Here is a 13,258-nt window from a genome sequence, read left to right on the forward strand (position 1 = left end):
ACAATTGTGGTTGTCTGGGTCATTAAGACCTTTTTTTGTATAGTTCTTCTGTGTAGTCTTGCCACCTCTTGTTAATATCTTTTGCTTCCATTAGGTTCATACCATTTATCTCCTTTATTATGCCCATCTTTCATGAAACGTTCCCTTGGCATCTCTAATTATGGACAGAGGTTCATAACACTGCATAGGAGGCAGTCAACAAAACCATGCCCAAGAAAAAGAAATGCAGAAAGGCAAAATGGTTGTCTTCAGAGACCTTATAAATAGCTGAGAATAGAAGAGAAGTGAAAGGCAAAGGAGAAAAGGAAAAAAATATACCCATCTCAATGGAGAGTTCCAAGGAATAGCACAAAGAGATAAGAAAGCCTTCTTAAGTGAACAGTGCAAAGAAATAGAGGAAAACAATAAAATGGGAATGACTAGAGATCTCTTTAAAAAATTAGATATACCAAGGGAATATTTCATGCAGAAATGGGCACAATAAATGACAGAAAATGTATGCACCTAACAGAAGCAGATGATATTAAAAAAGTATGAAAGTAGTATTAATATCTGCTGCCTGTGGCTTGATCTTTGTTGTAGGACCTAAGAAAGCAATTTTGAAGTCCAAGGTTTGGAAAGTAATGCATGTAGAAAAAGAGAAGAAAGAGATTACAGGTTGCTTAAAAGCATTTGTTAGTCAAGTATTAATTAATACTTAAGCTAACTTCTCACAGAAAAGGAACAAATTCTGTGTGACAACACACTTTACTGGAACCACATTTAAAAAAGTTCCTCAGCAATTGGCAGACCAGAAACTAAAGAGTACTGGAGTCATGAGTGAGCAACTTGACCTACATATAAATATGGGTGAAGACTGTGAAAACCCCATTTTGTATGCTCTGTGAGAGGTGCATCCCATGTCTAACCCACATTCAAAGCAGAATCACAAAATTTCTTGTTAATGACAAAAAAAGAAAAGCAGCTTTTCCTCTAAGAGTGTTACAGTTTCTCACCTTACATTTAGGTCTTAAAATCCATTTTGAGTTTATTTTTGTGTTTAGTGTTAGAAATTTTTCTAGTTTCATTCTTTTGCATATAGTTGGCCAGTTTTCTCAGTACAACTTGTTGAAGAGACTGGCTCTTGTCCATTGTATATTTTTGCCTCCTTTGTCATAGATAATGTGTCTCTAGGTGTGTGGATTTATCTCTGGACTTTCTATTTTGTTCCATTGATCTATAATTCTGTCTTTGTGCCAGTACCATACTGTCTTGTTGATTGTAGCTTTGTAGTATAGTCCTATGAACAAGCCACACAAGAGCGATCTTCCATGGAAATCACCAGCAATGGAAAAAAATTGGCCCCAAAATTCTCCAAATTTCTGCCTATGGAAATTGGGTCTCCATGCATCACAACTTTCAGTGCTAACAACTAAACCTTGTTTTATTTTGCAAGCAATTTGTAAATAATGGAAACTTTTATAAATTATGCCCTAAGGCCCTGTCTGAAAGACAGTTAAAAGGATACTACCTTTAGAAAATGAATAGTCAGTCTATCAGCTTTTATCTTAAGAAAACTTCAGGGTTCTATGTATGTATGTTCCCAAAGTCCCTACAAAGATGGAAAAAAGTGAGATGACAGACTAATTTTTTAGCTGGATGGTCACACATAAAGTAGTATAAAATTTATAATATAATATAATATAAATAGTATCAAGTTCCTCCTCATGATAGTAAGTGAACTATCATGTCAGTGTGTCAAACTCATCTTGCTATTTTGGGGAGTAGAGGAAAGTCTGGAGGCTGAAAGAGGAATTAACTGCTTAAAGATATTTGAGCATTGCATAAAATGTAATGTATAGGTTATTTCAAATTTAGATGACAGAATACTCCTTTAAAAAAGGAATTTTGGAAAATGCTTCTTTTTAAACACTATTTAAAAGAATCCATAGTAGAGCCTTCTTAAAAGCAAGTAATACTCTCCTCCTTCAATTTATCCATATTTTTTTGTAAATTTTCTTTGTACAATGTGATAGACACTTGCAACAATGATCCAAAAGAGTAAAGGCACTTTCAGAAGTCCTGGAATCATTAGCAGAGATTCTTCACTCAACTGAGTAGTATCTGGGCCAATGCAAACTTAGGCCAAGAAAAACATATGAAGACATGGGTTCATGTGATAGTGATAGACTCAATTCTTTGACATGATGTCAATATATATTCTTTTCTGTGATTCAGTCACACTTGCATTTCAAAAAAATGTGGTCCATCAAAGAACTGACCTGCTGCTTAGCACCTGGCTTCTGATCCATAGGCGTCATAGTGAGTGTTTTGGTCTCTTTCTCATATTGGCAGTAGTATTTCACCCAGGATATTCCCAAAGCCCCTACAAAGACAGGCAACAGTGAGCTGATAGAATAAGTATTTTGGCTGCATGGTCAGTTTACCTGTAAGACAGAACCCATGCACAGTTTACTTTTCATGGTCATGATCCAGATCTAGTCCTACCTTTCCCCTGAGGTCCAGCTATGAAGTGCCACCAGCCCAGTACACATATGGTTATTGTAATCCTCATCAACTACTTTCCACATCTGCTCTGGCTTGCTCCAAACCACCCTCCTTACTGTGTTCCCTGTGAATGTTCCCATTATACATTATATTGTATGAGCTAGGAACATCTGTAATCTTCTGCTTTTCCTTTCCTATAATCTGCCCTATTTGACTGGTGGTAGGGTTCTGCTCATCCTATCCCCTACATGTCTCTTCTTGCACTCCTTTTATAGCTGAATTCATTCAGGACTCTATTTCTGATGTTTGCCAAAAAATGTTTTATAAGACATTCCAAGAAAAAGAAAAATTTACTATTTCTCCAATTAATGATTTCAGTGGCCTTCTCTGATCACTCCTTTCTAGCCTATTCTCTACTCTTTTGTTAGAGAATATTTTTAAAATATATATCTTTATTTGTATCATTCCTCTTATTATAAACCACCTATGGATTTCCCATTCTCTCCAAATTCCTTAGGTTGGCTCACAAAGCCTTTAATAATGTGATTGTATTTAGCTTTTCAACTTGGCTTTTTGCCCCCCTCACCTCTATGCCCCTGACTCATTGAATTACATTCAGTTATCAAATAAATAGTTGGTGATATAATTGATAGACCAAATTCAGGACATATTTAATAGTGAACAGTGCACAGTTAACAATTGTATATGGACAAGTATAAACCAAGACTTCCTGGATAACTAAGACCCTACAAATAAAATACACTCTCACATACCTCTGTGCCTTGACTCATGCAGTGGTATACACCTGGAATTTTCTTTGCTTTTTTTTTTAACCTGTCAAACCCCCACTCTTAATTCACATTTCACTTCATATATCACTTCCTCAGTGAAGCCCGTACATATATTCTCCAAATGCAATGCTCAACACATTTCATTATAATTCTTAATATACTTGTGTCTTCATTAGACTGTAAACTTCTTGAGGTCAAAAACTAAATTTGATCCATTTTTTGTACCCCCAGTTCATTACACATTGTCTGGCAAAAAGGATTTTTAGTAAACATGCATTCAACTGACTAGGAATATCATATCCATTTGAAAAATTTAAAAACTGGGGAGTAGAAGGATCACATAGTTGATATTAGAGTCAAGACAACATACTCATTACTCTGCCCCTTGTATAACATAGCAGTGTTTCTCAACTAGGAGCAGTTTTGCCTCCCAGAGGACATTTGGCAATGCTGAGAGACATCTTAGGTTATCAGAGTTGGGAAGTACTATCAGGATAAAGTGGGGAGAGGCTATAGATGCTTCAAAACAGCCTATAATGCATAGGACGACCTCTCAAAACAGAGAATTACCCAACCTGAAATGTCAATCAATAGCACTTAGATTGAGAGATCTTGCAAAGGAGAGGTGAAGAACTGAACCTGACAAAGAGAACACATCTTTGAAAACCATCAAAGTGGACTGCTCTAAGGGAGGAAAAGTATGATAATACTAATGCTGAAATACCATGGTTTGTGGATTTCAGTGGGTTTTGCCACTGGTAACCTCTGAATAGTCTCTTCTACCTACTCACTAGGTCAGAGACTGAAGTCACAGGCTTTGGAGACATTGTATCACAGTTCAAAAGGAAATCAAATAGCACATACAGGTTTACATAACATTAGAAGGCAGAAAAGCTTAAACCTCTGAAATATTCAGTGACTGAATAAGATAACCCATTTCCCTTAGTTAGTAATGAACAATGTATTTTTCACTGAAATCACAATGGTTGGGTAGTGCTTTAAAGGCAACCTTGTGATCTTAAGGCAATGGAAGGTATAGGGTACAGTTGTAAGAGCATACGTTTTGGCATTTCACAAACCTGACTTTACACTTAGCCTTGTTACTTGATAGTTAGGTGACTTCCAGATAGTGATCTCTCTAAGCCTCCGTGGTTTCATGCGAATACGGGTATGGTAAAGTGCTTTCAAAGGTTACATGAAGCAGTATGTTTAAAGCACTTAACACCATGCCTGGCTCATAATAGGTATAATAAATGTTATTTTATGCCTCCTCTCTCCTACCTTCCTTTTAGCCTAAGTCAGAGTCATTGAAAGCATTAAGCAATTAACAATCCCCATTTTGAATCTCAGAGAAAACCTTAAGTTTTATCATCCCATAGCCTTTGTAATACAAATCCTTAACCTCCCCCTTTAATTTTTCCCTCCTTTTTATTTTCTCTGTTCTCATGCTGGTTTCCAAAGTGGTATAACTGGAAGGGGTCTATGAACTATATGGGTGCCTGGAGTTTGGAGAGGCCAAGTGGCAGTGGTTATCAGCCTACTTAAACCCAGTGGCTATCCCTGTATTCCCACACACATTTCTCTTGTGTATAGAGATAGCCTTCGATGGTTGGCTGTCCTGGAAGTTTGCATGTCTGTGGAGCTTCTTTCATCCTTTTCTTAAGTTCTTCCATCTCTTCTCGGGTACTGGAGAAATGATTTCTTGTCTGTCAAGATATTATCATCATAATCATTATCATCAGCACCATCATCATGAAGAAGCATTCAATGGTCAGAGATTCAGTGCAGAGTTTTCTCAGCTCTTATCATTTGATACAACATAGCAAAAAACAAGTGCTGAATGGCATAGTAACTAGAAAACAATTTAGTGTAGTTTAACAGTACTAAAGGCTAAAAGGGAGAGAGAAATGTAAATAATAATGTATCTGGGAGACATTTTCTAATAGAAATCACAAAAGATTCCAAGAAATAAAAGCTCTAAGAATTCTGAGCATCACACTGAACTCTGCCTTACAAAAAGGAAGGCTATAAAGAAGGTTCCCTAGGATAATATTATCATGGCAACTTCTACATTCTGTCTCAGGTAAAGTTACTGCTTACTTGACACTGAATCAAATCCTGGCCATTAGAATAAAGGATATGAAAGTGTGCTCTCTTTGAACATAGGTCAACAGAAAACCTACATTTTCATGCTCATGAATAAAAAAAGCTAATATTAAGAAGTAGTATCTTTAAAAGTACATGATTAAAAATCAATGGCAAAACACAGTTTGAAATGTGTGTATCATCACTAGAAATAGGTCTTCACTGTTCAGTCTCAAGATTGTCACATGATGTCATTGAAAAAGGTGATATAGGCTGTCCTACCTAGTATGTATATATATATATATATACAGATATATAGATATAGATATAGAAAAATATTTGTTGCTAAACTCAGACTTTTCAAGATATATTTGGAGGAAGATTAAGCAATTGACCTAGGTATAGGAATATTTTGTAAATTGGCAGAAGATAGGAATTCTCACATTCTGGTGAAAGAGAGTACCCAGAAAGAAACAAGTATAAATCAGGAATTTCCTAAACAACAAATTTTTGTTTTCATCCAAAAATTCATCTATAAATTTTATGCAATGTAACAAGTCCAAAATCACTACCTCAGTGGTGCCTTCTTTTACTGTATCAGACAATTATTCTATACTCTGTGCTTTTTTAACTTTTTTGGTCTTAACTCTATTTTAGCACTTTGCATAAGTAATCATGCTGTATCTCTGTTTATCTCTCTCAGCTCTAAGAGACTGAATAATCCCTGAAGACAAAAACTAACGTGCCTCATTATGGTATGTTCAGTGCATTTTACAATGCCTGGCACAATGTATATTATATGTTCATTATATACCTAAGTAATTGTTAAATGTGGGTTAAATAACAAAATGAGAAAAATGATATGCGACAAGGAAGGGAAGGCTGTGCTTATGTCCATCTATAAGAAAAGCATGGGAAAGAAGGTTGAGATCATCCTTCAAGATAATTTTTTAACTATACTAATGTAATGAGAAAAGAAATGAGAAAAGGAAGGGAAGAATGGGCATTCATATTAATAAAACCTACAAAGAGAGTATCTTGACTAATTAGCATAAGAACTGATCTGTACTTAAATAAGCCCATAGATGGGTTCTAATCTGGGAGAGATATAGCAAATTAGCAACATTTAATAAATATTGGATAGATAGATGTGTTAGTGGGTGGAAGGGTGGGTTTGAACAACAGTCAGCCTCAAAGACAGGGAATAGTTGAAACTGGAAGAGTAAAAACAATCTATTACACTAAAATATTTGTGATCCACACCAATTGGTTCTCACAAATTAGCTGGGATATAATAACCTAAAATTCCAAAGTCAAGATATTGAGACTGAAATCCAATTGCAATGCAAAGACTGGCGAAGAAACCCACATGAAAACTCACATTCTGTAAACTGAGCTGAAGCTGTTGTTTATATGGGAGGAAATCCTGTGTTAGTTCCACAGTCAAGCTGTTGGAAATGAAGAGGCTATGAAGAAAGGCCAAGACCTAGAGAAAATGTATAAAAATAACTTTATCACCACCATCTTCTCATTAATCAAATAAAGGGAAACAAGATATACAAAAAAGAAACTTCACACAGTGTTTAACCAGTATAGTGTTAAGAGCAGTAATGCAACATAAATAGATCTACACATAGTTATTCTTTCATTAGGTTAAACATTCACACTGGACTCAAATCCAGAAAATAAGAACTACTAACAAATTTATTCAACAATACCCTTTTCAGATAGCATATGAAACCAATCAAATGTGGACAGGATGAACATAATGTGGGAATAGACTGCCTTTATATCTTCAGGACTGGCACAGAGTAAAGTACTTATAAATACATGCATGTTCAGTCACTTCAGTAGTGTCAGATTCTTTGTGATCCCATGGACTGTAGTCTGTCAGGCTCCTCTGTCCATGGGATTGTTCAGGCAAGAATACTGGAGTGGGTTGCCATTCCCTCCTCCAGGGGATCTTCCAGACCCAAGGATTGAATCACTGTCTCCTGTGTCTCCAGCATTGCAGGCAGATTCTTTAATGCTGAACCACTGGGGAAGGAGACTCAAATATTTGTTGATAAAAACAATAAGTAAAAATGGATAAATGATCATAATGAACAATATCATAATGCTAAAATATCCAAGGATCTTTCTTTGAAAAATAATTTTTAAATTAAAAATATATTGGGGAGGGGGTTGGACATTGCAGAAGACATTGAAATGATCAATAAAATATATTTTAATGCCTCAAATGTTCACTCCAATAAAAATCAAATATAAACAAATAACAACAGAATAAAAATTTCGTCTGTGAAATACAAACATATTAAAAATCAATGCTCAGTGCTGGCAATAGTAAAGTGTAATTGTGTGTGTGTGTGTGTGTGTGTGTGTGTGTGTGTGTGTGTCTGTGTGTGTGTTGGTTGCTCAGTTGGGTCAGATTCTTTGCGACCACATAGGCTGGAGACTGCTAGGATCCTCTGTCCATGGGATTTCCCAGGCAAGAATACTGGAGTGAGTAGCCGTTCCCTTCTCCAGGGGATCTTCCTGATCCAGGGATAAAACCCAGGTCTCCTGCACTATAGGAGGACTGTTTACCATCTAAGCCACCAGGGGGTAGAGTGTAACAGGAAGTAGTAAAAACTGCTCTATTCTTTTTAGAAAGTAAACAGTGAAGCACATATAAATATGCACTTACATGCTATATATATACAAACACATCTATATGTGTGTATTAATATATATGTACAGTTCAGTGACTCATTCATGTCCAACTCTTTGCGACCCCATGGACTGCAGCACACCAGGCTTCCCTGTCCATCACCAACTCCCAGAGCTTACTCAAACTCATATCTATCGAGTCGGTGATGCCATCCAACCATCTCATCCTCTGTCATTCCTTTCTCCTCCTGCCTTCAATCTTTCCCAGCATCAGGGTCTTTTCCAATGAGTCAGTTCTTCACATCAGGTGGCCAAAGTATTGGAGTTTCAGCTTTAGCATTAGTCCTTCTGATGAATATTCAGAACTGATTTCCTTAAGGATTGACTGATTGGAACTCCTTTCAGTCCAAGGGACTCTCAAGAGCCTTCTCCAACACCACAGTTCAAAAGCATCAATTCTTTGGCACTCAGCTTTCTTTATAGTCCAACTCTCACATCCATACATGACTACTGGAAAAACCATACCTTTGGCTAGATGGACTTCTGTTGGCAAAGTAATCTCTCTGCTTTTTAATATGCTGTCTAGGTTGGTTTTAGCTTTTCTTCCAAGGAGCAAGTGTCTTTTAATTTCAGGGCTGCAGTCACCATCTGCAGTGATTTTAAACCTAGAAAAATCAAGTCTCTCACTGTTTCCATTATTTTCCCATCTATGTGCCGTAAAGCGATGAGACCGGATGCCATGATCTTAGTTTTCTGAATGTTGAACTTTAAGCCAAATTTTTTACTCTCCTCTTTCATGTTCATCAAGAGGCTCTTTGGTTCTTCTTCACTTTCTGCCATAAGGGCGGTGTCATATCTGAGGTTATTGATATTTCTCTCAGCAATCTTGATTCCAGCTTGTGCTTCCTCCAGTCCAGCATTTCTCATGATGTACTCTGCATATAAGTTAAATAAGCAGGGTGACAATATACAGCCCTGACATACTCCTTTCCTGATTTGGAACCAGTCTGTTGTTCCAAGTCCAGTTCTAACTGTTGCTTCTTGACCTGCATACAGAGTTCTCAGGAGGTAGGTCAGGTGGTCTGGTATTCCCATCTCTTGAAGACTTTTTCCACAGTTTCTTGTGATTCACACAGTCAAAAGCCTTTGGCAGAGTCAATAAAGCAGAAATAGATGGTTTTCTGAAACTCTCTTGCTTTTTTGATGATCCAATGGTGTTGACAATTTGATCTCTGGTTCTTCTGCCTTTTGTAAATTCAGCTTGAACATTTCGAATTTCACCTTTCATATACTGCTGAAGCCTGACTTTGAGAATTCTGAGCATTACTTTGCTAGCATGTGAGATGAATGCAATTGTGTGGTAGTTTGAACATTCTTTGGTATTGCCTTTCATTGGGATTGGAATGAAAACCGGCCTTTTCCAGTCCTGTGGCCACTGCTGAGTTTTCCAAATTTGCCAAATATATATGTAGATAACCACAGACTATGGGTTTCCCCAGTGGCTCAGATGGTAAAGAATCTGACTGCAATGTGGGAGACCCAAGTTTGATGCCGTAGTAGGGAAGATCCCCTGGAGAAAGTAATGGCAACCCACTCCAGTATTCTTGACTAGAGAATCCTATGGACAGTGGAGCCTGGTGGGCTATCGTCCATGAGATAGCAAAGAGTCAGACATGACTGAGTGACTGACACACACAAAAACACACAAACACAAACTAAATATATTGGGTTAGCCAAAAAGTTTATTTGGATTTTTCTGTAAGATGTTATTATGGGAAAACTTGAATAAATCTTCTGGCTAACCCAATATATGTATATATACATAAACATATTAAAAACTATGTACATACGTATGTACTATACACATGTGTGTGTATATATATGTGTGTATATATATATATATATATATATATACACATATATATACACATGGTGGTGGTGATGGTTTAGTCACTACTTCGTGTCCGACTTTTGTGACCTCATGGACTGTGGCCCACCAGTCTCCTCTGTCCAGGGGATTTCCCAGGCAAGAATACTGGGGTGGATTGCCATTTCCTTCTCCAGGAGATCTTCCTGACCCAGGGATCAATCCCGAGTCTCCTGCACTGCAGGCAGATTCTTCACCAACTGAGCTACCAGGAAACTCCTAAATATACATACAGTTATATATGTGTACATGTACAAACATATATATAAATGCACATGAGTGTATGTATCACACACACAGTTATGTAGACACCCTTCCTTTTTCTTTCAAAATTTTCCCATCCCAAGAAATGACACCAACACCTACTTACTTAGTTAATCAAGCCAAAAAGCAAAGAATTCTGGTTTCTTTCACTCACAGCTTAGTCTAATCAATCAGTAAGCCCTGCCAGTTTTGCTTCCAAAATATATCTCTAATCCAATCATTCTTTTCTATTTCTACTACCACCACCCTAACCCAAAGCAACATTTTCACTTGCCTAGACCACTGGAATAGCCTAACTCGTTTCCTCATTTCCGCTGTTGCCCTCTTCCAAGCTATTCTCCACACAACAAAATCAGCTATGTCATATCCTATTTGATATACATCAGTGATTTTTCTACTACAATTCAGACTAAAATCTAACCCCTCACCATGCCTACAGGTCCTATGCCTTCTTATCAGATATTATTTCCTGCCACCCTCCTTTTCTCTCATCAGTGATACTCACCATTCTTTACTAACTTAAGGACTATGTACATGTGTTTTTTTCTGTGCCTGAAAAGTTCTCTTCCCATTATTCACATTACCTTATCTTTTCTTTCTTTAGATCTCATCTTAAATGACACTTTCAGAGATCTCCCCTTGACCATTTGACCTAAAGTAGCTGTCTGCTCCTGTTCTTTGTTTTAGCCATTACCATAACTCAAATTACTTTATTTATGTATATCCTTCTTTCCACCCCATGAAAGTGTAATCTTCACAAAGACAGAAACTGAGTCTGTATTTTTCACTATATGATACCGTGTTTAGCACAGTGCCTGCATATAACAGAGACTCAATAAATGCTTATCAGATAAATGAATAAATATTTGTTTGCAAATGTACACATACAGATACATACAACTGTGATCACAGATAACAGGTACACAGATATACATGCTTATGTGTAATATGTGTACACATATATGCACATGTGTACACACACCCACACCAACAAGTACATAGGCAAAATAGATAGACAAAAGAATATAACAGACACACAGAATTTAGGAGGCAAACACCACAATATTAACAGTGATAATCTCTGTATGGGGGATATGTTGTATTTGCTTTACATATATTAATAAATTTTTTCTAGCTTTTTCTGCAACTGTTGCAACTGTTTTTACATTGTTTTTATAATAAAAAAGAAAGTTGCTAAAAATCAAAACACTTATCAAACCACAGTACATCATCTTCTATAATATATTAAGGATATTTAATTAGAAAAATATTCAAAGGATAGAAGTAAAAATAGAATGGGAAGTCACTGAATGCAAGAAAAATGCATTCTTAGAACAGTGTCTGATATATGATGGGTATTTTCAGAAACCTTATGAAAGTGTGAGAGGAAGGGAGGAGAACAAGGTAAAATGAAGGGTGACAGAAAAATCAAGGAACACGAGAAAGGAGAGGAGGAAAAGAAATATAAAGAAAAATTATAGCTATAGAGAGAAATCAGGAGGAAGGAAGGTGGGGAAGAGTGAGGAAGAGTGAGAGAGAGAACATCCGTTAGAGAGCAAGAATAGCACAAGCCAGTGTGTCTATTTCATTGACATTCATTATTAAGCATTGAGTATATTCATATTCTTAGAGACTCCAATTTTATCATCAAAGTTCTCTACACTTACTTGACATTTGGTAAATATTTTTAGACCATTCATCATTAGAACTTACTGGCTCCACAATATTGAACTTCTTAGACTCTTGAACTTCCTGGATTTGATAAACATAATCAAGGGATGACTCAAAGAAATTGCGCCTCTCCTTGTCCACCTGGAGGTCTGCCTGTAGAAGAAGGGTAATAAATGTCACATATTGGCATAGTCATTCATGCTAGTCAGTGTTTATGGATTCAACAGAATGCTAGGGCTGGAAGAGAATCATGCTACCAAGCAGTGATCTTATCCCTTTATTTTACAAATAGGGAACATGAAGTCAAGATAGAAAAAGTGACTGATGCAGGATATCCAGTTTCTGGCCTAACAAATAAGAAGCTTGGAAGTTATTGTGCTCATCCTCATACAAGGAAAAGCTAAACTGAGAATCAACCACTCTCCTTAGAACCAACAGACCACTGAAGTCAAAGGAAAAACAACTGTCTCCAAAAAAAATGTATCCAAACAAACAGATAGTATCCAAAACAAATGGATAGATAGTTGAATACAGAGAATCCGAGATTACCAGAGCAGAAGCCCAGACGCAGAAGCCTGTTGCCACAACCAGTGTCAGACCTTATTTAAGAACAGATCTCTTAAAAAATCCAAAGATAATAGGGAAGGCAAAACACAAAGATACCAGAGGAGATTTTTGCCTCTAGCAAGAGCGGTTATAGCAAATTAAGCACAGCCTAAATCCTAGTCAGATAAGTATAAAAACACATAATAACATCTTTTTATATCAGTTCCTTTCACCCAGGGCATCATGTTCAGCATTCAACAAAATGCTACAAAGGGTACAAAAAAAGTGAAATAAACCAACAAACACAGTCTGAAGTAGCAGCATCAATTCACTTCAGCTCAGTTGCTCAGTCGTGTCCAACTCTTTGTGACCCCATGGACTGCAGCACACCAGGCCTCCCTGTCCATCACCAACTCCTGAAGTTTACCCAAACTCATATCCATTGAGTCGGTGATACCATCCAACCACCTCATCCTCTGTCATCCCCATCTCCTCTCGCCTTCAGTCTTCCCCAGGATCAGGGTCTTTTCAAATGAGTCAGCCCTTCACATCAGGTGGCCAAAGTATTGGAGTTTCAGCTTCAACATCACTCCTACCAGTGAACACTTAGGACTGATCTCCTTTAGGATGGACTGGTTGGATCTCCTGGCAATCCAAGGGACTCTCAAGAATCTTCTCCAACACCACCGTTCAAAACCATCAATTCGTCAGCACTCAGCTTTCTTTATAGTCCAACTCTCACATCCATCCATGACTACCGGAAAAACCATAGGCTTGACTAGTCAGACCTTTGTTGGCAAAGTAATGTGGGACTCTAATAGTTCTGTGGAGCTCACAC

At 37.2% G+C, this 13,258-nt stretch overlaps 1 protein-coding gene across 7 annotated transcripts in view; it reads right to left on the minus strand.

Annotated features, from left to right (window-relative positions):
• Positions 1-13,258, minus strand: part of OPHN1 (oligophrenin 1) — a 623,734-nt gene that overhangs the window by 309,609 nt on the left and 300,867 nt on the right. For all 7 annotated transcript variants that reach the window (XM_070461909.1, XM_070461913.1, XM_070461912.1 and 4 more), the window contains 4 exons: positions 11,917-12,027; positions 6,745-6,849; positions 4,855-4,984; positions 2,262-2,365 (listed from right to left, as the gene is read on the minus strand). In XM_070461909.1, the coding sequence (XP_070318010.1) occupies positions 2,262-2,365; positions 4,855-4,984; positions 6,745-6,849; positions 11,917-12,027 (450 nt within the window). The remainder of the gene's footprint in view (positions 1-2,261; positions 2,366-4,854; positions 4,985-6,744; positions 6,850-11,916; positions 12,028-13,258) is intronic.

This window comes from Odocoileus virginianus, chromosome X (genome assembly GCF_023699985.2).
Source record: "Odocoileus virginianus isolate 20LAN1187 ecotype Illinois chromosome X, Ovbor_1.2, whole genome shotgun sequence".
NCBI lineage: Eukaryota > Metazoa > Chordata > Mammalia > Artiodactyla > Cervidae > Odocoileus > Odocoileus virginianus.